The sequence below is a fragment of the Ruditapes philippinarum genome, unplaced genomic scaffold, assembly GCF_026571515.1.
Source record: "Ruditapes philippinarum isolate M1 unplaced genomic scaffold, ASM2657151v2 ctg1795_1_1_1_1, whole genome shotgun sequence".
In the NCBI taxonomy this organism is placed as follows: domain Eukaryota; kingdom Metazoa; phylum Mollusca; class Bivalvia; order Venerida; family Veneridae; genus Ruditapes; species Ruditapes philippinarum.
This window is the reverse complement of record NW_026853244.1, coordinates 29975-57622: the sequence shown is the minus strand read 5'-3', so window position 1 is coordinate 57622 and position 27648 is coordinate 29975. Positions and strand designations below refer to the sequence as shown.

The 27648-nt window shown below is 33.6% G+C and overlaps 3 protein-coding genes across 4 annotated transcripts; all 3 read left to right on the top strand.

The window, feature by feature from the left end:
* The first annotated feature begins 623 nt into the window (after positions 1-623).
* On the top strand, positions 624-13393 carry LOC132736254 (extracellular serine/threonine protein CG31145-like). The gene is made up of 9 exons (XM_060723351.1): positions 624-1402; positions 5846-5973; positions 7448-7535; positions 8490-8582; positions 9260-9372; positions 10060-10222; positions 10691-10818; positions 11431-11512; positions 12681-13393. The coding sequence occupies exons 1-9, from the start codon at positions 981-983 to the stop codon at positions 12823-12825; spliced, it is 1362 nt and encodes a 453-aa protein (XP_060579334.1). The 5' UTR covers positions 624-980; the 3' UTR covers positions 12826-13393.
* Positions 13394-15014: 1621 nt separating this feature from the next.
* LOC132736258 (uncharacterized) lies at positions 15015-18929 on the top strand. Of its 2 annotated transcripts, none has more exons than XM_060723358.1 (3): positions 15015-15173; positions 16939-17227; positions 18051-18929. In XM_060723358.1, the coding sequence occupies exons 2-3, from the start codon at positions 16978-16980 to the stop codon at positions 18458-18460; spliced, it is 660 nt and encodes a 219-aa protein (XP_060579341.1). In that variant the 5' UTR covers positions 15015-15173; positions 16939-16977; the 3' UTR covers positions 18461-18929. The 2 variants fall into 2 exon arrangements, with proteins under 2 accessions (XP_060579341.1, XP_060579342.1); XM_060723359.1 differs by having other exon boundaries at positions 15017-15173; positions 16950-17227.
* Positions 18930-22594: 3665 nt separating this feature from the next.
* LOC132736259 (uncharacterized) lies at positions 22595-26369 on the top strand. Its single transcript, XM_060723360.1, has 3 exons — positions 22595-22752; positions 23354-23595; positions 25599-26369. The coding sequence occupies exons 2-3, from the start codon at positions 23373-23375 to the stop codon at positions 26006-26008; spliced, it is 633 nt and encodes a 210-aa protein (XP_060579343.1). The 5' UTR covers positions 22595-22752; positions 23354-23372; the 3' UTR covers positions 26009-26369.
* The last annotated feature ends 1279 nt before the right edge of the window (positions 26370-27648 follow it).

The following is a 27648-nucleotide window of genomic DNA, read 5'->3' as shown; positions in this document are numbered from 1 at the left end:
TTACATACAATAAATAAATTATGTAGTGAATATGACGCATGCTGCGCAATATATTTTTGAGTTCTGTTCCAGTTTCCGTTTTTAAAAAGATACACACGTAAATATTTATATATACAAGCATAGAGTTCTAAATGAAAGACATTTTCAGCGAAAACGTGTTTAAATGGGTAATTTTCATTTAAAAGCCTCCCGTTAAAAATTCAAACTGCTATGAAACTATGAAAAATGCTTCAATACTGATAAGCTTGGCACAAATGTTAACTGGACCATAGCCTCTGTAACAGCATGCTCCTGTTACCATGGAAACGGAGGGACGTCTCAAAATTGCCTAAAATCACTATTTTGCATTGTTTTTTCCAATCTAAACTGATTTCAAATAATAATATAATAATAATAATAATGATGATGATAATTTGAATATGAAACCCTTTAAATATAACATCAAACAAAGTTTCTTTAAAACTCATCCAAATTATATCAAGTGATGGTGGTGGTGATGATGATGATGATGATGATGATGACGACGACGACGATGATGATAATGGTGAGATTGATGCCTTTATTTGAAGACAGAATCAGGAAAGAATATAAGAGGAAAGCTATTTAGTGTAAATACGGCAGTCATCTGTGACAGATGTCAATAATAATTACATGAAAATGATACATTTTACAATATGATCAGCGTGTTTTTTCTTCTTCTTTAACTTTCATCATGATAACACATGTTACAACATCTCACATTTACTGTGTACACTTGAATCAAGTTAACACTACAATACACTTTTTAATCAGGACTTACTTTGAATGCAAATGCTCATTTTGCTTACAGGCACTTTCGTTAAAAGCTATAATGTCTTTATCAATTGATAATATATTCAAGATTATCTTCTTTTCCGCGGAGAGGCTGAATAAATTTTGTTGATAAATGATACTCACGCCAATTCACGTTATTATAACAAAATTTGAGGAGAAGTGTTAGGATGACTTTAAGAAAGTTAAAACTATTGACAAGATTATCTCTGATATGCTGTTCGGTGATTTTAATTATCATTATCATCAATATGACCCAGTCTTTAGATGACCAGTACGATATAAATGACGAATATATTGTAACACAGTATGGACCTGGTGAAGTTACAGACTCGACTTCTGAAAATAAGGACATGAGACAGGTTCCTCTGCTAACACAAATAAAGACTCAGAGAAATAATGTTGTATTAGGCAATAAAGCAAAGGAACAAAGAGATGTTAACGTGGATCTAATGATTGATAGACTTAATAAGACAGAGGAGTTCTTCACATTATCATTTTGGAATACTAGTTTTACAGAATTGGTAAGAACGTTGGGAAGTAAAGCTAAGAAAAATGCTAAAACATTATTTGCATTCGATAACATCAAAACGTAAGTAGATAGTTTCATCTTTTATTGAATAATGTGTCTTTGATAGTTGACTTTTACGGACACTTAAAATGCCTGTGATATAAAAATAAAATCAATAACATTGTACTGAGGATATGAAATGTTTAAAAAAAAAGTTGACACTGAAAAGTGGCTAATTGGTCGGTCATTTTGTAAACTTGCAGTCATACAAAAAAGAATCTACAATGATATTAACAATATTGTCTCACGTGTATGTAAAATACATTTGCATTTTCTTTAATTTAAATTAATCACACTTTCGTTAAAACTTCAACCGACTTTAAATGGACTCTCCATCGAGGAAATACACCCATAAAAATAGAAATATGACATCGATAAATTTCGGCCCTTTAAACGCAAAAAAAATATGAAAAAGACGATAAAGAAATATACTGTACTCGTAACGAAATTAAAAATAGATACATGACGATTTCAATCCTAATTTGAATTAAAAGCGTTCAAACGCTTTTCATTTTCAAGTTATTTTGCACTACAGACATGATTAAATGACTCGCAATAATGTGAAATTGTGCACACATGTTATTGTTATAGGCTTGTTAACATCGAGTCATCAAATTGTATAGAAGTCTCGAAAGACAAAATCAAGTCTCATCATGTCAAAAAAATAAAATAAATAAATAAACAAAATAAAAGAAAATAATAATGATAATAATAATAACAATAATAAAAACAAGAGCCATGTCAACATGGCCATCCCCCGCCGAATGTGTTTGCTCATTGGAAGAATGTTTAATTATGTAGTACAGCAGAATAATTCCATTTTAAGAGGTCTTTTGGTAATGAAAACTGATGGCTATAGTGATTACAGATTTGAGACCTATGTGAATACTGATGGCTGAAAATAACAAAGAGCAATAACTGAAAAATAATGCAGGGTAGGTTATCATTCTTGTGTGCTGCATCCCTCCTCAGTAAAATCTATCCACCTATGAAGTTTCAAGTTGATACCTCAAATACTTTTTGAGAAAAAAATTGAATTGAAAAATTAAGTATGAAAAATAACAAAGGGCAATAGCTCAAAAATTATAAAAGGTAGAGTTATCATTCTTGTGCACTGCACACCTCATGAGTTAAATATATGCACCTATGAAGTTTCATAATGATATCTCAAAGGCCTTTTGAGTTATACTCTGGACAAAAATTAATTTTGAAAAATAAAAAAGGACAATAACTAAACAATTATACAGGGTAGAGTTATCATTCTTGTGCACTGCACTCTTCCTCAATAAGATCCATCCACCTATGAAGTTTCAAGTTGATACCTCAAATACTTTTTGAGATAAGCTCCGGACAAAATAGTATGAAAAAGAACAAAGGGCAATAACTCAAAAATTGTACAGGGAAGAGTTATCATTCTTGTGCACAGCATTCCTCCTCAATAAAATCTATCCAAATATGACATTTCATGTTGACAACTCAAACACTTTTGAGTTATGCTCCACTCAGGTGAAAAATTAAGTATGAAAAATAACTAAGGGCAATAACTCAAAAATTATGAAAGGTAGAGTTATCATTCTTGTGCACTGCACATCTCCTGAGTGAGATCTATGCATCTATGAAGTTTCATGTTGATATCTCATAGGCTTTTGGAGTTATGCTCTGGACAAAAATCAATTTTGAAAAATAACAAAGGGCAATAACTCAAAAATTATGCAGGGTAGAGTTATCATTCTTGTGCACTGCACTCCTCCTCAATGAGGTCTATCCACCTATGAAGTTTCAAGTTGATAACTCAAATACTTTTAGAGATATGCTCCGGACAAAAATGTCGGACGGAAGGACGGACGGACGGAAGGTCGGACGGACGGACGGACAGAGACTATTTCTATATCCCCCGCCGCCTTTTCGGCGGGGGATAATAAAAATTTCTGTATTGGAGATACATGTACAACATTAATTAACCCTACTCAATTTTTAAAGGCACTCAACTAAAGTGTTTGCCATAACGATACTATATTTTTTTAGATTAATGCACCATTTCATGTAGGTCTAGACCATTAACATGTGTGCAAAATTTCAGATTATTTGCTCACTCAGTTTTTCGAGAATCATATTCTTATTGTAAAAAAATAGTCCAAAATTGGAAAACTTTGCGACGCTTTTCACCTAATTCAGCCTAGAAGTAGCACAAAAACTTACGATTTTCAAATTATTTCTGCGTATATTTCTTAACTATGATTTGCACAACGTTCTGTTCACCAGCTGATCTATTAAAAAAAACAACATAAAAAATTATGGTTTTAGGATTTTTAGACCTCAGTGGAGTTCCTTTAATATCATTAATTTAAACTAAGAAATAGAATGACAATTTTCATCTGAATATTTTTTCAAAACCCATCATACATTGACTTATTCAGATACAGACTAAGTTTAACATCATAGTGTGAGAAGTTGTTCTAATATGATTTTTATGCGCAAACAGAAAATTTTTATATTATAAAGTCAACGCACAATATGTTACATCGAAGAAAATATGTTACATCGAAGAAAATGACACCCACGACTAATTAGACATGTATTTGCGTCATATCGATTATAATTGGTGATATTTCTAATTAGATGTGTGCTTTAGCTATATGTGATCAAACAAGTTCTTGCCTGCATGATTAATTACCTGCATGATTACTTACCTGCATGATTACTTACCTGGTTACTTGTATTAAGGAAATCTGAATCAGTACCTTTAAAAGCATCGGTTACATGTTGAGTTATAGTTTCTCTACTGTAGTGTTTACACGCACGTGATCAATTAAAAATGTGTAGAATAATAATAATAATAACAACAACAATAGATCTAATAATAATAGATCTAATAATAATAATAATAATAATAATAATAATAATGATAATAATAATAATGATTATTTGAATAATAATAATAATAATAATAATAATAATCATAATCATCATCATCATCATCAACATCATCATAACAGCCATAATAATAAAAAAGAGATATTAACTATAAAAAACTAAAAGAAATAAATCATCAAAAACAATTAAACACCTATTCATCAATTGATTGCTTCAAATTTTTAAAGTTGTTTTATTATGTTGTTTTTGTTTTCGAAGTTGGGGTATAATCAAATTTGAGAATAACATGCTACTATCTTTTGATATCAATTTTATCAGGCGAGTCTGATATGGCCTAGAAAGAGGCGAGGCTGCACTTTATCAGTTAACTATTTCTGAAATCATTGTCAATACCATCATATTTTTTGTTTGGTCCATCGTCATTCGTTGTTGCAACCTTCATACATGTCACGTTTATAGCTACCCGAATATGAGTTTCCATGTTCGCGTCATCTACTAAACTTCACACTGTGATTAAACAAAAGGGTCTTATCGTCTACACAATTAACTTCACACTTCGATTTCGTTGTGCGTTCGTGTTGCTTGGTAACCTCAACACAGTAACTTTGACAATAGTGGGGTCGCATTGTAGCTACATCCTGAAATACAGTAAAAACAGAATCCCTAAAGAAGGTCTAATGCGGGGAATATGTCTTTCTTTGAATAAAATGTTTCACTGAAATAATCACTGAATAAAAGTATATCACTGAATAAAGTCTATAACTGAATTTAAGTATATCACTGAATAAAGTATATCACTGACTGAACAAGTATATCACTGAATGAACAAGTATATCACTGAATGAACAAGTATATCACTGAATAAAGTATATCACTGAAAAAAAGTATATCACTGAATAAAGTATATCACTGAATAAAATATCACTGAATAAAGTATATCACTGAATAAAATATCACTGAATAAAAGTATATCACTGAATAAAAGTATATCACTGAATAAAGTATATCACTGAATAAAGTCTATCACTGAATAAAGTATATCACTGAATAAAATATCACTGAATAAAAGTATATCACTGAATAAAAGTATATCACTGAATAAAAGTATATCACTGAATAAAGTATATCACTGAACAAGTATATCACTGAGTAAAGTATATCACTCAATAAAGTATATCACTGAATAAAGTATATCACTGAATAAAGTCTGTCACTGAATAAAGTATATCACTCAATAAAGTATATCACTCAATAAAGTATATCACTCAATAAAGTATATCACTGAATAAAGTATATATCATTGGATGAGGTAAATTACTGAAAGCGGTGTGTCACTCATTGAGAAAGCCTTCACTTATTGAGGTATATCACTGATAGAGATACATCTATATCACTGTATGATTTGAACAATCAGTCGAAGTGATATATCACTAAATTAGATCACTCACTCCATTTGTGTACCACTTAAAAGAGTTCTACCACTGTTATTCGGTCTATATACTGAATGTGATTTGTCAATCAAAGAAAGTATACCAATGTCTTAATACTCATACATGTCTATATAAATCAAATTTCATCTTTTTTTTACAGTAAAGAAAATTTACCAGCCTGGAAACAACTGCACATGAATATTCGACAATTTTCTCTTTATGATCCAGATGACCCGAATCTTAACATCGTGCTTGATGAACTTTCAAAGCTTCCAATCAAATCAATGGGTAATACAGTCGTCATACTTTTTTTTTAATGAGAAACATTGAAAAAGCCTACAAAAATATCCCACAGTTAATTTACATGGTAAACGTTTTATATCTCGAGAGTGATATGTAAAATATTCCTGTAGGGAACGAGCTACCGTATCGTGCTTTGTATTCACTTTTATGTAAAGTTCTCTTTTATTAAAAAGGTAAGGACGCGTATCTCAATACAATAGTAAATATATGCAATGCTGACATAAGCATTTTTCGGACAATTCTTACATTCCCTCCGACATAGCAAGCGCAATGCCCAAGTATGTAATGAACTTCATTGTAAAATCTGTGCTTTCAGTGTTGAGAGTGAAGTCTCGGATGTACAATCATTAAATGACAGTGACATTTTTGACAACATGACTAACTTAAATTTCACTATACGGATATACTGTTACATTGCCCTGTAAACCTGATTTACGTTGAAATCTTAAAACGCTAAAACAAGATAAATGCTGGAAATTTTTTAAGTTGCATGCATAAAAAAACTGACACACTTACACTATCTCGAGAACTTATTTATGATACTAACAGTAATAACTATTGATACTCTCCTCACAGCTGTTCATTTACCCTATAAGACATCAAATGCAGCGTGATTTTTATGCTTTAGACATTGTTCAGCTATTGATCTGGTGTGTTGATCATGTCGTATCTGCTACTCATTACAGAAATATCCAGATACAATAATACAACAATAATTTGGAGAAATCTTATGATGTAACTTGTGTTTCATAAACATTTGCGGTCGATATCTTGAAACGGCGATTTTTGACGTAACGACAGACTGTTACTTCTTATACCACAGCGTGCTTTTATTTCAAAACGAACAACATTTTACTTTACACAATACTTTATTAAAGCTTGTTCATGGTCTACATCCGTTAGACGACCCTTGTACTGTATTACGATGTGGTACAGCCCCAGGTTTAAAGCTTTTTAAAAGATTATAAAACGCTTACATACCGGTATATATAATACTTGATATTGATCGTGTTGAAAATGATACAAGCTAGAACCATTTGGCAGAGAAAGCCGACTAGGAAATAGATAATGAATTTTTAAGTCAATAAAAAGGCAATTGCACTATTTAAAATTTTGGCCTTGTTATTGTTCTCGCAAGGTTAACATCGCGTATTGAAAGTAAAGGACTTTCATTCCGTATATTCTCGACTTTCATTCCTTATATTCACGACTTTCATTCCGTATATTCTCGACTTTTATTCCGTATATTCTCGACTTTCATTCCGTATATTTTCGACAGAACGACATATAATTCTAAAATAAGAAGAAGTGCAATCTGAATTATAATATATAGATAGATCAAAATGTAAGATGAATAATCCGGTTTAATACGTTAAGGTTGTGGGAAAATTTGAACGTAAAGAACTGTAAAGAGGCAACATTTTACTGGCTAAAAAGTATTGTTTTCATTTTTTATTAGAAACTTCGGACGACTGGAAGGATGGAACACAATTTAAAATGGTTTTTCATTTTGAGAATGGTGCGACAGGATTGGCAAAGCCTATGAGGTAGGACAGTACATGTTGTTGTTTGTTTTTTTTAACAAGTTTGTGTTTATGAATTTTTATTTATATTAACCTAAGATCTATAAAGAAAGTGACAATATAAACTATGCGAGCCATTTTTTTGACATCTGTATACTTCACATGAATACTTAAAAGGTCTATAATTAAATTTGGAGTACGGTGCAAGAGATTTCGATTGGTTCACTTGCAACCCGTATATAAATCATGCGATATTTGCATTCAAACTTGCTTAAGTCGAATGCAATTTTAGTTTAGTAGTATATTTTTATCTTTTCTTTGTGTGAAATTCACAGGGAAGAACTGAATAAAAGTAGGATTTTTATTGTTTATTTTAATCTTTTTCTACATGAAATCTAGATGTCTGAATGGCAATTCCGAAATTTATAGAATGATACACATGGATTTTCTATAGAAAACTCCAAAGAACTAGTAAATCGATATAAAATAGTTTTGTTAACAAACATTCTTGTTTAGTTGAACATTTATAATTACTGTCTGAGTCCTGCATAAATAACTGTCCTGTAGGTCGCAAAAGATAATTGCTATATTGTGCAGTGACAAGATATAGCCAAATCACAAATGTGATGGTAAATTTAAATATTTATTTCTGCCACTTCTTCAATATTTTCATACCTAGTTTAGAACAATTTCCTAACATTTACTTTCTTTTAGTAATTTAAATTGTATCATAATGTCTAAAGGCTTAAATTAAATTATGGAGAGTGGGATAGAGATACATAATTTCAGCAAAATTTTGCTGTTTGAAAATTTTTATTTTGATAAGAACAAAACAAATCATATTGAAATATTTGAACCCAGGTTACAAGTAAATATTTATTAGAGGTCTGCATTTTTCTTACATAATTATACACTTGCACATTCAAACAAACATACTCTACATATATTTTCATAATTAAAAAAACTCTTGGATTACAGGTATCGTAGAGAAGTTGAAACGAGTGAAAATCACTATATTTTTGACGACATGGAAAGACATATAGCCGAAATAGCGGCTTTCCAGCTTGACAAGTAAGCTGTTAAATTTTATTTTATTTATTAGTTATAAAGATTTGTGACAGGTTATATGGCCCTATATACATGATAGTTTGAAAATATAACCCGAGACGCTAGACAATGGTTATATTGCACACAACCGTTTATATTTGGCCATTTAATATGCCAGGACTATTTATAACGGATTCATAATACGGCAGACTTTCTGTTAGAGAAAACGTTTTAATAAACTATATAAATGTCACGATTGTCCAGAGAGAAAAAAACGACGTTACAAGCGTGCAGTACTATAATATTCACTATTAAAGTGAAAATGTTTGGGAAAGTATATCCCACTCCCACGGGAAAGTGCATCCTTCTTCAATGGGAAAGTACAAACAAGTCTAGTAGTTGTTTCAAGCCAGCTTCCATCATACACTTAACATACCTGACTTATCGCTTCTTGTTCTTGCTTTCTTGATTGATCTTGACAAATGGTAGGAACAATCTACTAGAACAATAGGTGATATGATTATTTGTCAGTTCATTACGAACGTATGATTTTAAAATGTTTGTTAAATACACGCATATGTTATATTTTTCCATTTTTTGCAGGCCATACATTTATCGTAATCATGTCAACATTGTGTTAATTATTTCAACAATTTTGGCCTCCCAACAAGTCATGCAGACATGTATTCGTATAATTTCAGACTACTAGGTTTTCAGCGAGTTCCACCAACGATAGGAAGAAAGGTAAATATAACCAGTGAACTGAAGCCAATTTCACCAAAGTCATTAAATAAGACGATCTACTACTCACCAGGTTAGTGTATATGTCAAGTAAAAAAACAGTTAGCTTAGAAATAATATTCAAGGCACTCTGTGTTTCAGAGACGAACATATTTTCCCTACTTAACTTAACATGAGTTTAGCACGGAGGAAGGTTGTCTAGTACTGGTGTAACTCTCCAGGATCGATGGTAAGGAAACTACCCACCTATATGACTGAAATACTGTTGGGAAAAGGCGTAAAATGAAACAAACAAATAAAAACTTAACATGAAATTTTTAACGTTTAAATAACGGTTTAAGAGCAAAATAGATGTTTAACAATTGAAGACAATGGCACTGAATGTGAAATTATTTGTCATAAAAGTAGCAAAATGAAGATTTTTACTGAGGGTAAACATGAATTTTATAAGGTTTAAATACGATTTTAGAGCATGAAAGATGGTTAACACATGAAGAAAGCGGCGCTGAATGTGAAATTATTTGTCATAAAAGTAGCAAAATGTAAACAAATGCGTATTATTTAATGAAATGCATGCACTGTATTGAAATCTGACAAATAAAAGAAATATTTGTAAATAAAGTATAATGAACTAGTCAAAAACAAACAAACAAACAATCAAAAAATGAAAAAAAAAACCCGAAAGAGCATTTAAAGGCTCAAGATATTGAATATATTAAGCAGATTGACATATAGTTTAACTTATTTATGTCTTTATTAGCTGGAAATATTTGTTTTTATGGAAAATGCCGACAATTTTGTAATCATGCGTATGCGTTCTGTGGACATCCGGACATGATTGAAGTTTCCATACAGAGCTTCCTGCCCTCTGAAAAAATAGCGCGCAGAAAATCTTGGCAACAGCCTTGGAAGAGAGCGTACAGGTAATTCTATGAGAAAGCATAAACAATAATTTTACTGAAGTTTTAATTCATCCATTTAGAATATAGAAATATTCTTATTTTCGCTATATAGATTTCTGGCAGTGAAAGGTGATAAGTCATGGCGTATAATTGAAAACACTGACAAATAGTTTTGCCTTGATTTTAGAACAATTCATCAGAATCGGGTAGCAGCCTGATTTTGTACACACGTGGTTTTTTTTATTGTTAAATTTAAAATTTACTGTACCACAATCATTCCTAACATTTCATAGTAGATAAGCAAAACTATTTTAGCTCATTAAATAACAATTTCCCAACCGAGTACTTCCAAAAACAGGACTTTATGTATTTCCTTTTATTTTTTTATTCTAAAAAGCGTAGCATATCCAATGCCTGAATTAGTCACCATCGTTACGACTACCCCACCTTTAAGATTATTTTTCGTCACCTTGAAGTTTGTTCTTTTAGTCTCCGCCGAAAAGCATACTGGGAAACCAATGACGATTTGTGTATTTCGGTGCGGAAAAGGAGTCCTTTCAACAACGGGAAGATTCTACAAGACATAATTGACGTACATACATTCGACTTTTTGACAGGTTATAATTTTGAAGACTTTATATTAATATGATAGCGTGATTCAAGCTATTACTAAACATTATGAACATTAAAGTTACGATAACATCTGATGTTATCTGCATCTCTGTTACTACTATGACGTCTTACTTTGTTCTAGGCGTCAATGTACCCAGTATGAATGTGTCTAAATTAGTAATATTATTTGTTGACAGCATGTCGTGCAATACAAGTACTTTTTAAGAGGGTACCAGTGCCTAATGAAATTACTAGTACCCGTGATATAAAAAGGTAACCTGTGTAGCTAAACGACCACGATTAGAGTGTTCTTTATGAATTTTATAAATATTTTAGAGTATTTATTGCCATTTTGTGTTGCATGTAAAACGTTGGATGTGTGCATAATCTTTAAAACCGTTGGTTCATTTGGACCCACAATACATGGCAGGCAACACATTGCGCGATAGTGTGAAGCTTAGAGCTGTCCGTAATCTACTCTGTCCAGTAACACCCATGAACAGGCTCAATCAAACCGAGCCTGCAACATTTTCAATTTTGTCGGTTTTGACGTTCTTTATGGATTCCATTTTTCTCTTCAAACTAACTAATATATTTTTGTTTTGTCACTCAAACAGGCAATAAAGATCGACATAACATCGCAACATTCAAGCAGTTCGGAAATTATTCATTTCCAATATTGTATGATAACGGTAGAGGGTATGTATTTTGTTTTTAACTTATGACCATTTTGATTGGGAGCACACGTAATTAAGACACCTTCACTCACCCAGGCAGGATCAAATGATCCTGATTTTATTTTCCTTGATTGTATATAAATGAACTCCACTGAAGTCCAATAGTCTAAAATGTGAACTTTGAGTTTCGTAAATAGATCAACTGTGGGTATAGTTAATATAGTTAATATAGACAGATTTGGAAAACATAATCAAGAAATATACTCAAAAAATAATTCGAAAATCATATTTTTGTGCTTTTAGCCCGATTTGGGTTATTTTCCACAATAAAAATAATTATTCCGGAAAAATCAAAGTTGATGTGAATTTTGCACCTACACCTATATCAAAAAGAATATAAATGAAAAGGTATTTCCAATATCGCCATGCAAAAACCCTCAGTGGAGTCTGTAATGAAACAAAAAGGAATGAATAAAGAAATGGAACAAAACAAGGATTACTTTTACGTGGAACAAACGTTTAAATGTGCATTTAAATTTAACAGTAACTATGAGTTGTTTTTTTTTGTATTTTTACGTTCTAAAATTTCGTTAATTTATGCCATTCTAATTCTACTTTTAAATTAATATTGAACATTTTATCTATGAGAAATAGAAATGGAGAAATCCCGAAACATAAATTTTGATCCATATCTTGACCCTGATCCTTAAATCTTTATGGGGCACGGGGTTTGAATAAAGTCTGTTTACTTGTTACTTAAACAAGACTTTTTCACTGAAATGTAAATATGGCCTTGTGTAAAATCTGTTTCAAATTCTTTAAGTGATCAAAACATTTAATGTGTTGTTTTAAGTTAAGGCATTCTAGAATTGGATATGACGTCGTACATTAATCTTTTCATCACATATCCGTGCCGCTTTTGCGACTCCGTAAAAACGGCACGACCGTGCATATATTTTAACGTGGCGTCATTTTCGTTAAACTGAAATGTTAGCGTAACACTATTTACTGTTAATATTTCTTATTTTAGATATGTGATAAAAATAATATTATATTCGTCTAACTTAATTAATAATTGTATTGAACTCGTTGAATAAAATATCAAAAAAAGATCGCCAGAGGCTCGCATAATTCAACGCGTTCAATAATTTCATAATGAACTCATTCAATAACCATTATATCATTTTCAGATTTGGACGACAAACTTACGACGCCTTGTCTATTTTGGCACCGCTGAGGCAATGCTGTCTTATTCGAAAATCAACTTTGCTGAAGTATATTAAATTATATTTAGGAGATGAGAAACTCAGTTCACTAATGAGAAAAGCTTTTTAGAAAGTGACCCAGTAGCACCTGTTCTAGTTGAAGGACATTTGAACGCCTTGGATAGACGTCTTGTAAAAATTCTGTATGCTGTTGCAATCTGCTTACAGTCTCGTGCTGTACGTGACGTAATTGTTGCAGATGACTTTTGGACGGGGGCTTGAAATGTCTGATCTTATACTGTTTTTTATTTTTATACAAATTCAGTTGTCAGTTTTTATGCTCACCGAAGGGTAGTGTAAAAGATCCATTAATCTTCATAGCCTAAGTTTGCCTAATAATTAAGCTTTAAACTTTGAAACTACAAGAGGTATACTTTTCTGTGTCCAAAGCCTATTCGGGGAGCATCACCCGGTTCAACCGGCTCTTGCATATAAAGTTTCTATACCTGATTCCTTACAGACCTGTGGTTATACATGTATCTTATATTAAGAAAAAAAGTTAAAATTTAACTGTTTAAATTCAAATTATTATTGTATTATAACGCACTACATTACGCCCACTGAATATATATGTCCCAGCGGATATTTGTTTGATTGGGTTTTTACGTCACACCGACACAGTATAGGTCAAGGCGACGTTCCAGCTTTACTAGTGGAGAAATACATCATATATCAGGTGCCCTTCCGTGTACTATTTCAGGCACCCGAGTAGAACCACCGACATTCCGTAATTTAGCTGGATAGTTTCCTCACATGAAAGAACCAAAAGTCCCTGTCGGGTTTCGGACCCTTAGCGGTTAAGGTCAAGTGGTTTGAAGTCAACGACCTTAACCACTCGGCCACGGACGCACCCCACCCCCACCGTATATATAACTCCCACCACGTATATAGCTCAAAGCAAAATAAATAAAAACTTAAAACTTTTTAAAAATACCAGACATTCTATCGCACACGGTAAATCACATGAAATGTTTAATATTGAGTTCGGCACTATTTATTTTGTGTTTATTCATTAACCTCTTCATCGTGCTTTGTTTACATTCAAACTGTTACTGTTTAGCATTTTTCATTTGATTTGTTTATAGGAAAGGATTAGGATATTTTAACAACATATGTGCAACACGACTAAGTTATATTCGATAAACCATCGAAACTATTCACAGTATCCCGTAAATTGTCAATAGTCAAGGCCGCCTTTTTGGCAGCGTCAAATAAAATGGACAAATTTACTTCCCCTGAGGTCGAATTTCAATATTTTTTGTAATAAATTAAGTTAAAAAATGTACTTATTGATAGTTAATTTCCCTTTAACTCTGTATGAAAATAGTAACTTATGAGATCAACTGTTTTCTCCCTTCCTAGAAGTATATTTAAATCAGATAGTCGGCCTAAGTATACAGTGTTAAACTGTTGCTGGGCTTGTTTATAGAGTAACTTGCACTGCGTATGCCGACTCCTATTATATTTGGTTTCTGGAAGGTTTCTAAGTTATGACAACACAGTCAACGGCATCATCTGAAAAATATCGTTATTAACTATCATATTTTTGGATATTATGTCCGGCAATTATCAGGCAAATCATGGCGAACACTCCGTAAATTTACCGGAAGTCATTGCGACTTTAGTAAATATCTACGACCGAAAAAAATTGTTTGAATAATATTGACTAACTGAATTCAGCGGACGTAGAACTTTGTTTGTGGTAACACTATTGGACTACATATGCAAGGATCCTGAGTTCGATCCCCAGCTACTCCAACAATCGCAACTTTTCGGCCATTTCCGCTAATCTTCGGGTAAGGAGCACGGCATAACCGAGATGATTATGAATAACTGTAGAGGTGGTCCGATTGCCTCTCTTACTAGCTAGGAAGTCTGAGGTTTACGAGAGACTTCTAAAACGTGCTGCTTTATAGATACGTTAAACATGACAGTTGTGTCCTTGGAATGGAGTAAATTATGTATCCACAGACAACAAGGTATATAAATTGTTATCAATTGTCTCGAGTAGATGTCTTTGTTAATTGTCTTGTGACGTCTGTAGATAAACATATTTACCAACAAATCAATCACTGAATACTATAAATCAACTTGACTTTATGATCAAATGATACAAGTACTTGAAAAGTGTTTAATCAGTGGGAATTTGATGATCACGACCCATTATCGCAAGAGAACATTTGTGTCCGTTCAATTGTATTATTTAATTGTTTTTCTGTATGACAATAAAGTGCAATTGAAATGCAAACTTGCAAGAGCTGATAAGCCGTACGAAATGATATTTTTCCTGTCATTGTTGCAGTTTGATAAGTAGGATTTCTCCTACGTGCCAAACAAAATCGTATATAAATATGTGGCGATTTTCAGCTGCAATTTACGGCAATCATCGAGCAGAAGACAACATTCATAATCTTGAAAGTATTGTGAGTTTTTCTTTTTATTGTAAGTCTTCATAAGATACATATTTATAAGCCAATGGCTAACTTTGTGTCTGTTTTAGGTTTATCGTTGTATGTAAGGCATCTGCGGAATGTTGTTAAAATTCGTGCTGTTGTGGCTCAAACAGCTTGTGAAAACAGTTTCTCATTGAAAGTTGAATCTATATCACATTTAATCGATAAAAAATGAATGCTAATAAAATCAAAGTACCGAAGTACAGTTTGACTAGCTATTTCCGTGGTTCACACGACACATTACATAACTTTTTTGAAACAATACTATAATATGAAAGATGAAGATAGTGAATGTGTCCCGTACCTCAACGGAATGTAACGGGATGCAAAGAAGCGTCCAGTGAACCCTTACTTGTTGATTCATCTTGGTTTCCATATCTTTATTAAGATGGTCGGTATAGTGAGATTTGTCTGGTATATTTTCAAGTTCGGACAAGGCGCTTGAATAATAAAATGCTAAAATATTGCCTTTTTACCCAACGGAATGAACTTTAAAATGTCTAATTCATCTTTTTACAAGGATTTATGTATGATAATGAATGAAAAATGTAAAAATCGGCGAAAAAAACGATATTTGTCTATTTTGTGATCATGATTTCTGCAAGCGTCTAAAGGTACTGCTTCAATCCTGTATGGGGGCAGGGGACATATTCGAATGATGGCCCCGGTCAAATTTTTTAATAACTCAAACATGGTGTTTTGAAGGTACTGATAACTTCTGATATTTCTCTGTCATTGTAATTCTTTCTTGTTTGTGTGTAGGAAATGAGATATATTTTTGGCTTTTTACCCGAAACTAAGCATTTTGGTAGCTTTGTATGTATTTCTTGACTCTCCGAAATGGAGGTGAAAAAAAAGTTAAAAATCAAGTTTGACAGGTTGGCGCCAAAAAAGTAAGAAATTTCAATAAATTTTTTGTAAAAAATTCTAAACGTATGACAGACACTTTATTTGTATTTCTTGAAAATCCATAGCTTGCAACTGCCGGTGTTAAACTATATTTTAAAAGGAAATCGGGGGATTTCTTGGAGTTATGCTGCACCTTCAAGGAAGATTTCCCATATTGGTTATTTTAGGTGTATTTTGGCTGGGGTGGGGGTAAAGAATAAATTGCCATGTCAAGTCATTTTTGAAGGAGCAATTTGCTCAAACTAAATTATTTTCTTCAATGTAATGTATATTATTCATTTGGAATAATGCTGTTGCAACTGGTTATCTGGCCTGTGAAACAGATTTTGGGAATATTTTGGAAATTGTGTTTCTGGTCACACTGAAATACAAAATTTTTCATTTTTAGGTCCCCTGCCCCCTATTGAGTTAAATCCAAGATTAGCGGCGATGTCTAAATGCCGTATTTCGGACATAGGTATTAAAGACGTTAATACTTGGTTGCTGCTCGGCATTATGCGATAATGTCCCGAAGATGTGCATATATAATGTCCTGAGGGCCGCAGGTCCGAAGGACATTATGGACTCTTCGGGCCATTATCGCATAATGCCGAGCAGCAACCAAGTATTTACCTCTAAATATTAATTATGTACAATGTACTTTAAAACTAGTATATGGCTATCATAGTTATAGTTTTTATGGTAGTAGTGTTTTCTTCTTCTTTTCTATCCGAAATTAAAAACATTATAATTTTTGTCGCAAAAAGAAACGAGTTTCGCCTTTTTTCCATATCTCATAGTCAAAATATTGTTTTCATCTAATATAAATTTCCCTTGATTAGTTTTGTTTTAGGTTGAAGACTTGTAACATACAATTCAAGATGAGGAAATTCTCGTTTTGTTTCTTGTTCGTTGTGTTGCCATCAGTACTTTCTGCTTCACTCTCAACTAACAACAATCAGAGCCTACAAGCTTTCTTGAAGAATATGATTGTAGAAGTCAAAGATCGCAATGCAGTGGACGGAAGTAATGAAGCTGAAAATCCACTCACGCATGACGAAACGGAAGTGCAAGACGATGAAACGGAAGTGGAAGGTGTTCCACCTGGCATGGGTGCCCTTGGATGTTATGGTTTGTATTTATTTGTATAGCCCTTACAATCATTGCTACGTATACCTTGTTAACAATTAATCGGTTAAAGTTTTCGTAGATTAAATTATATTAAGAAAAAGTCATTCTTCCTTTATTTAAATAACATGTATTATCCTTCTTCAACCGCTAAAATAGTTACATAAACATGTAATCTACAGACAAAACTAGCGAAAAATCGGCATGCAGCAGTGAATTGTACCACGGGCTTCTGAATTCCCGGTCTAGTATGCTAACCACTATACCACCGCGGCTAATGTGCTTGTTGGCCATATATATTAAAATTATTATTAACAAAGTTATGACGTCATATAAGAATCTTCAGTTGGTAGAGACTGGGGGTAAGTGTTCACGGCTGCAACGAGGCGTAATGAAAATATCAGTTTTTATAATTTCTGTTCCGAAAATTATTGACATGTAATATACAAGAAAAAGAATCAAAAAACGACTGTCGGTACAGACGGGAATATCTAGCTCTCGGGGAACTGAAACTCGACAGATCCTCGTTACCGCCGTAAACAGTTACCCTCGAGCTAGATATTCCGGTCTGTACCGGTTCTTATAGTCTGATATGCAAGAATCTTTCTTGATACCTGAGCCGCGACTTTATGTATAATTACAAGCTTATGACTTTCTATTTCTTAACATTAATATGATCGGAAAAGGCGTTAAAGTAATATGCAAGGTAGTCTCAAATTGCGTTTTTAAAAATCCAGTAAGCAATGACATGTTTCTTACTATTTCCGTGTGTTTCCTCAGATGTGAATATGCTACATATCTTATTTTCAAATATCTTTCTCTACAGCCAGTAGCACAGCATTTCATGTTTATTTGAGCAGTTCAAGGTGTTACCATACAGGCGCCAACATCCAATTCAACCAAGTGCTAGTGAACACATATAACAGGTATAATGTTCACACTGGGATCTTCACTGTGCTATACACAGGATATTACGTTTTCACGTGGACAGTTGCTGCGGAACACAAGTCATGGTTCTCGGCGGAATTGAGGGTCAACGGTGCCCTCAGAGGAACTGTAATGGCTGATTCGGATGTTGGTGGACGGGCCTCCGGTATTCATCCTGCAACTGGTTTTGTTATAACTCGGGTAACATGTAACCAACATGTGTACATAAGGTTCGTCTCGGGAAGTGGATGCACCTTAAAAAGCGACTCTAGAACGCGCGCGACATTTTCAGGATGGCGAATGTATTGAGCTATGCAAAAATTGGAAATGGAAACCAGCGTCTATCAATCTACTTGAAAGACCCTGTAGAAACTAATAAAGGATACTGAATGAGTGTAGGTTCAATACTGAATTTATTAAACGACTACTATATTTCTGCTCTCCTTGACAGTCGAATATTAATATTTTTACTGTCCATTAAAGCGTAAATAAACGTCATGTACCTTATATCATACCAATATGAAGTGTGCCTTAATATATCGTAGCTAAAACATCTTCATCTTAACATTAAATGTTTCAAAATTTGCATTAAAAGTTTAAGCAAAGGTTTTGATATTGAAAATCATTAAATGTTCTAGATAAACTAAAAATTCCAAGCGAATGAAAGTTAAACTTAGTCTTAAGGGTTTATGAACATGTTGATATCTAAATCACCGACAATGCACTCGAAAATATTAATCATATCATTGTTCTTTGTGAATAAACTATTATATTTTAATTGATATTTTCATTTATTTCTCCCTATTCAAAAAGTAGCAGTGTAGTTGTAGCAGTGGCAATTACTGCAGAAACATTAGCAGTAGCAGTGGCAATTACTGCAGAAACATTATTAGTAGTAGCAGTAGTAGAAATCGTTCAAAACACTTGTATGATAAAAAAGTAATATTTAAACACTTAAAATATGTTCACATATTCAGTGAGAAAGTAACAGCATTTTATAATAGATACTTAACAGGCAAATGATGGACTTCACTTTTGCCAGATTAAATAACAACTGTAGTAGAAGGAAAATCAACGAGCTCTACAACCTACTCCCACACACACACACACACACACACACACATATAAACACACAACAAGTAAAAACATACACACAAAGCAAAAAAAAAAAACACACACAAAAAAACCAACTAGGAACGCTTTACAGGCTATCTGTATAAACTGTTGCATGAACCCAGTTAATATTTCAAGTTTTCATTATTATGATTCTGCAATTCGAAAGACAAAACTGTCGAAAACGACCTTGAGTAATAACAGTACTAATTGCCTTACAATGTGTTATTAAGTGAATAATATAACCCTGTTTAGTCAAGAAATTTATGACCTTCAATTGTTATCTATATAAATGATATAACAATTCACGGAAATGGGTAATTCACCTGAATGATATACAATTAAGTCCATCGGCTGTTTTCTGATAAATAACCAGAAATCACAACGGTCTACTTAAAATATCCTTGATGCATGGTTTGCCTTCCGTTTGGTAGTGTTTTTTCCGTTTAAACTTCAAGATCCTGTATGTTGTAATTAAGAATGTAACGACATTTAAGTGAAATCTTATATGTGTATATATAATTATGTACTGCAAACGTTTATTCGCATAATAAGCATTATAAGTAATAATTAAAACCTATGCATTCATTTCTTATTGAAAAATTTGGCTTAGACTTTATCGAAAATTAAATTCTAATTACCTCTCTTTATTAACATGAAATGTAAATTCGGTAATATCTTTGGAAATAATGCTTTTTTTGAACAGGAATAGTAATAGTTGTGAGGTCAATTGTCCTATTCACCATCTCTCAGAATTTCAAGTTTGAAGCGGACTTTTTGAGGAAAATTCCAAATAGAAAAATTGCATAAATAGGAGATTTGACAATGCATTTTTGCTTGTTTACCTGATTTTACACCAATTTGAAAGCATTATTTTCAGTGGCCGGTAAATCTTTGCTGAATAACTTACTAATCAAATCTCTCGCGCTATACTTGCAATATTCATTAAACCCAGAAATCTCACGGAAATCAAGACAACGGTAACTAATCAAACAAAAAAGATGTTTTTTTCAGATGCGCCTTTGTCATTGTTACTTAGTCAATATGCCTCAACTAATAGGTAAATATTATATAGCTAAATACCATGATTTTTGCTGTTTTTTTCCATGCAGTATTTAGGAGAATTTTTCTTACAATCTCGGAAATATGAAGACTTATTTTCATATTGCTCAAAGCGGATGTGTTTACATTTATCACCTATGATTAAGTTAGTTAAAAAATCAAATATTAGATCAGATAAAATGACTAAGAGGACATTAAAAATGTAGCCATCTTGTTTGTACACGTACCACGATTCCACATGTCTACCTCCAATGATATCAAACATTTACCATAGACCTCTTTTACACACAAAAGTTCCCTAGGGCCTATACTATCGTGCACTATTGAATAACTTTTTTAGAAATAACAGGACCAAAAACAGTTATTTGTCTTTGACAATTGCTATCTAATCTTCATGAAAATCCCTTTATTAATTAACAATCTTTAATTAATGTTTCGGACACAAAATTGCAAACTTTGAAACAATTGAAATAATGACCAGTAACAGTTATCTTTATAAGCGAAAATAATAACGAAATGAAACAAATACACCTAAAACATGCAATAAAGTACCTAACATAAGAATATCTAAACAAGAAATCAGTACACAAAGAAAAAACAAAGGCGGGAGGAAGTGGCAAATATGAAAAAAAACTGTCTGCGTACTTGTCTGACAAAAACTGTATCAAAAGTAGTTAAAGTTTGTTTATACTCGGCGCCGGAATAACCATATGTCCAAAATTATAGCATCCTTGCCGGTCCACTGTTGTAGTCCTATCGGGGACGTCTTTTCATGCAAAAACTTTCGGGAACCTGTCCTTCGCTCGTTGGTGGTTGAAGGTGACGACACTTCTACCAAGACATCAGCTTTCCTAAAAACGATAACAACAATGACCCTTGTTAGCACCACCCTCCAGAGTTAGTCACGACTGGTCAACCATTCATCTTTGGTACTTGAGATGACTTGACCTTAACCTGCCGTGTGCCTTCTCCGCGACGTACACGCCTCTGAAAGGATTTGGAGAAGGTAACCAAAAGGCGCGAAAACCAAACCTTAATACAGTTTGGCGTAATTATACAAAAATATTAAATAAAACTGGTGTTTGTTTTTACTTTGGTGTAAAGGAATAGAGAGACGCTGCTGACAATAGGTTTTTTTCAATGTTCATTATAATTTACTTCTTGACATTACGAGGTCAATGTCCGAAAACTGTTCCAACAATATGGCAGAAAAATAAATTAGTGTGTTGTGTTAGTCAGTCTATACATGTATTTCTGCATTATCAGACTACAGAAACCACGTTAACCTCGTCGGGTTATCTAATTTAATGATACAAATGTATTTTTTTTTCTCTATTATTATCTTCGTTTCCGGTAAACCGTCCCGCTGAAAGTTTTGGAATAACAATAAATTAAATTATAGACAGTTATTTAATATTTAGAATAATTTAATCCCTTGCTAACTTGGAGCAATATTGTATATAGTACGAAAACCAGAATTAACGACTAATAAATGTGACCAGGGGAGCTAACACATGTTATGTGAAAAGCATGTACAATTGTACACCGCCTTGACAAGCAAATGTCCATCAGACTCATTTCTTTCATTTAAGCTACAATTAATTTTCATGCACACAACACATCATCTCAATGAGTTTGACTTCATAAAATCCCTCAAACTATGGTGAAGTGAATCCGAATAGCCCTCTTACGCACAAGTTACTAAACGTAATGTGCCGCGTGTTAGTTTTAATTTGTTTACCCTTGCCACCAGCACCAGAAAGAGACCACATGGGCGAGCCTAACTGCAATTTTGTCAGCTAGGTCAATCTAACACAAGAGGACTCGACATTAACTCTTATCAATGGAAAAATTATTTTAAATGTTTCCGATGTTTGCCCCTAGGAAAAAGCAAAGCCGAAATAGACGTAAAAGTTGATTTTTTGGCCTTGGAAAAGAAGTGTCGCCTTAAAATTGAAATTTCAGTTTCGCATAATTTAAAACATAATCAGGACTTTGTCCATTTTAACAATTGGAACAAGAAAAAACAATAACATAATACGTTTTTAAGTGTAACTTTAGTTTCATATAACAAATAAAATTATGATCACCATGACGTCATCAAACAATTAATTACTTTCACGTGACAAGCATGGGTCAATGAATGTTTTTATCACGACATTAGAATGAAACAGTTAAAAAGTGGCCATGATTTGAATATAATTGTTGAAAGTTAACAGCTAATTGATGTTAGGTGATCCACTTGTTACATGAACAAAATACAGGAAAACGTTCCGTATTATTTGTAAAGACGATTGTGAACAAACCCATTGTTTTTGAAAGAGATCCTGGAGGAATCTCCATATTTTAGTATATAAATGTTCTGTATGCATTCGTTTTCAATCATATTTTCTCCTGATCTGGTAACAGCAAAAGCAAAAAACAAGGTAAGCTTATCTTTCCTTTTATTTCTGTTTGGCTTTTCTATATTTTTTCTCAATATTTCGCTTTTAGATGTTCCTTTTAACAAAATATCCGTGAAAGATCTCACATATTTGGAAAACTTTGTCTTTTTAATACCTGTAGGCTGTAGGACTTCTTGTTTATTTATTTTTTTCATTTTTTTTATTACATTTGCCAAGAATAAGCATCAATGCCCCACCAACCCTCAAATAGACAATTTAGAACCCCAAAGGACGAGTAGGGAATGTACATATTTACAATGTATTTAATGTTACAATGTAATTGGAAACAGAAAAATGGGAATTGGGATACGTTCTTGCTTTGTTAACATACCGTACCCAGAAAAATATGTTTTCAGTGCTATATACAAATGTACATGACGTCTATCATGACACTACTTGTTTTTAACACTAAAAAGAAACCCAACTGCTGTAGTTTATACTTCAGACTTCCGCAAGTAATTAGAACAACGGTTATAAAATGTAAAAAAAAATGAAAACTGTTCATAAAATCATTATAAAAAACATATTGCCGTCTCAACCAACTTTAAGAAAAATAAAATTTTGTCTAATCTTTTTGTTTCAGGACATAAAATAACATCACAATGTTGAAGATTGTTTGCTGCTTGTTACTATTGTTACAAGGAACGCTCGGTGCGTCACTTCCAGAGAGTAGTAATGCGAACCTGAGTTCAGAGTCGTTTCTCAGGGGCTTGATTACAGGAACCGGCGGTCTGTCTGGAGAAGTCGACAATGAGATACCGGAGGATGAATTTTCACAAAGAGAAGGAGAAACACAGGACGCCTCCATTCCGGAGACTGGTTTTTGTGAGTATGAAGAAATCATACCTTAAATAACTCAGTCTAAAGTTCTTTTCATAACAATGCAACTCACGGGAAAATACTTCTGACATAGTGGTTTATTCAACCCATAACTCTATAGATGAACTTTCAAGGCTTCAATTTTGGGACTCTACAGGCTTCAAGTTTTAGAACTTTCCATGTTTCAATTTTTAGGACTTCCCGTCACCATTTTTGGGCAAGATTTATTTATGTAAGCCGAAGTTTGAAACCTGGTCATACTGTACGAATGTGAATATATAAAGGTTGCAAAGGCTAAAGCCCGTCTCACACAGAACACACGCCGTATACGGTTGACCATCCGTGTAAACCGTACATACAACCGAACCAATCGTGACGTTATCCGAGTTACACTCGGGCAATTCGAGTGTATCCGTGTAAGCCGAGTATGACTTTTAAAAGTTTTTAACTTTAAAAAAAACTATCATGGATGTCATGCCCGTGAATGATCGTATAAGCTAACGAACAAGACCGTAAGAGACAGTTTATACAACCGTATTTGAAGTTCACTCAACGAGTGAGCCCAGCCGTGTCAAGGTCGTATATAAATCGTATGGAATCGTTCGAGGCCGACACAAGTTCTACATACAACACCCTATTACACGATCACGGTATGATTCACACAAGTGCACACACGGTTTCAAACGATCGTCATATGACCATGCAAAACGGTTCAAGTACGAATCATACATGGCAGACACGATATAGTACGGGTCTCACAAGGTCTCTCACAGTCTGACACGGCCTCTTCGACAGCACGAATTGTACAACGAAAACCACATCTATCTGCTGCCACCCTCAACTGCAAGATCTACCCAGAATACTTGATGCATCACACTAGAATGCATCTAAAAAAGGTTCCCACGCACAGAAGGAATACAAGAAGGGACATTAAGCCAAGACATCAAAATGGGTCAATTTATATCAAAACAAACACGAATGTGCGATAATACGAGCATAACTCGAACAATGGACTCGACGGGACCCTATGTAAATCCTGTGGACGTCGAGTAAATCGAGTAAAAGTCGTGTCAATGTACCAGACCGTACTTGGAACCGTACAACAATCGTATGTATTAGTATGCAAATCGTATTCAAACCTTGCTTGACCGAGTATATCCGTGCTTTATTCGTGCATGTACATAATCGTGCTACATTCGAGTCTAACTTGTACCAACTACTCCACAAGCACGATTGGAGCTCAATACTCGTACCAGTCAACCCGTGTATAACCGAGTAAACCGTATGGAAACCGTTTCCCCAACTGTGTTCTGTGTGAAGCTATATAAGTGGCAAAGGTAAGCTGGTCTGCATTTCTACTGATGGCAAGATGCAGGTGACAAATTCGAACTATGGCCCGGTCAAATTTATTAATAACACAGACAAGCTGTTTTGTTTCCTCTGTCATTGTATTTCTTTCTTGTTTTTGCGTAGGAAATGATAGGTATTTTTGGGTTTTTTGTTATGAAACTAAGCATTTTGGTAGCGTTTGATGTATTTATGATTCTCCGAATGGAAGTTGAAAATCAAAATTGACAGTTGGGGCCAAACATGTAAGAACTTTGGATGAATTTTGTGAAAAGTCTAAACGCATGACTAACAGTTAATTTGACATTTTTGAAAATGTCATTGACTGCATTGTTTGTAAGTGATAATTTTAAATGAATCGGGAGAATTCTGGAGTATCTTGCACCGATTTTAGTATATTTCAGGTGTGATTTCTGGCGGGTGGGGTCAACATAAATTGATGTCAGTCAATGTATTCAAACTGTAATTACCTAAAATGTATGCCATATATGTATATGTTTGAGAAATGGTGTGCTGGTTATCGTCCTGTGTGAAAAACTGTTTTTGACCACTCTGAACTAATTTCTCATTTTTTAGGTCACCCTAATATTTCGTGGCATATGAATCATGGGCATGTAATGAGTGTCAAAATATATAGAATATAAATATTTGTTTTTATTCAGGCCGTCAGAAAGCGTTCCACGCCTATCTAAGCCTTACTCGATGTTATCACACGGGCAACACTATCATATTTGACAGGGCACCGGTCAATTTTGGTAACAGATACAGTGTCCATACCGGTGTGTATATAGTTCCTAAATCGGGACTCTACGCTTTCACCTGGACTGTTGCCGCCGAGAAGAAAACCTGGTTTGTGTCGGAATTAAGAGTGAATGGCGTCGTGAAGGGAAATATCATGACCGATTCTGACGTCACCGGACACGCAAGTGGCATCCATCCATCGACAGGGTTTGCTTTGGTTAATGTCAAGCATGGTGACCACGTTTACATCAGATATGTATCGGGCTCTGGGTGTAAGGTGAAAAGCGACAGAATGACACGTTCAACCTTTTCTGGTTGGCGTTTGTCCTAAGCGTTTACGAAGTGTAGAATTACAGTCCGTCGACAACAACGTTAATTCATTATCCCTTACTAACTTTCTATTATCTTAACTTATTATTATCTTTTTTGTTTTACTTTCCCATTCAGGCAATGGACAAATCAACATGTTATGAAATATAAATGAAATTCAAGAAAGTTTATCAAAAAAGCAAACATTGGATGTCAACTGAAATTGATCTATGTATACAACATGAACTTCACACACATATTTGTCTTTTTCATAAGTTTTTTTTCAAATCAAGATACATGTTAAAAAAATTTAACAATCTTCATACATTCAATTCTATTTCTTCTGTCATTCCTGTTCAAAAATAAAATCATTTTCAAACGTGTGTCTTATTTCTTTATGTTAAAAGAGCTGTCCGTAAGACAGCGCGCTCGACTTTTTTATTGCTTGCCAATAAAAAAAGTTTTTGCAGTAAAAGGCAATACAAGAATCTCTGTATTTTTAAAGTGAACAATGGCCATGAGCATTAAGATATTTAGTGAAGAATTATTTTACTGAATTGTGTGATACCCTTGAACACTGCAGCAAAGTTTGAAATGTTTAAGTCAAAAGAGGGCTGGTAAGAAAGAAAAAAAATTAATATCTCAAACAGTTCAGTCAAAAAGTGGACTGGTACTAAAAAACTTAACCAAGATTCTAAGTCGATAAAAGGCCTTAATTTTTAAAAACAAATCCTTGACAGAGTTACCTTCTCTTGCGTACAGATGGGGGTAATGATGTGAAATAGCATTAAAAGTTTCAAAGCAATATCTCAAAGGGTTAAGGCAATAAGTGGATTTTACCCATATTCAATGTATTTTCTAAGTCAAAAAGGGCATAATTCTGTCAAAAACCTTGACAGAGTTATGTCCTCTTGTCTGTTGATGAAGGTCGTGATGGTAAACAAGTATGGTCAGTTTCAAAGCAATACCTCCAATGGTTTTGAAATAAAGTGAGGTGGTACAAAAAACTTAACCAAGCTCAATACACTTTCTAAGTCAAAAAAGGGCCATAATTCTGTCAAAAACCTTGACAGAGTTATGTACTCTTGTCTGTAGATGGAGGTTATGATGGTGAACAAGTATGGTAAGTTTCAAAGCCATACTTGTAATACTTCTGAAATAAAGTGGGGTGGTACGAAAAACTTAACCAAGGTGTGACGCCGACGCCGACGCCGGGGCGAGTAGGATAGCTCCCCTTTTCATAGAAAAGTCGAGCTAAAAAGTGATTTGACTTGATAACTTTCTATATCAGTAATACGAAAGGTCCCTCCATGGGGTGGATAAGGTCCCTCAATAGGAACAAGAGGTGTCCCAGCTCGACTTATTAAATACTGCGACTGCGGACGCAGTAAGGAAGACAAAACTATGAAAGAAAAATCAATTATGAAATTAGTATCAAGAAAGCACTCAAATGTTCTATTTTTGCACAACATAATATGTTTATGATCTTTTCAATAAATGTTGAACAGACATTTCTAAGCTTTAATGGAAAAGACAGCAATTTAAAATCAAAAGTGAAACAAATCAATTATTGGGCTTGTTCCTGACCCTACAGATATAAGTAATAGTTATACTATAACTGTTTTATCGCAATGGCATAATGTTTTCTTTTTTGTATAGAAA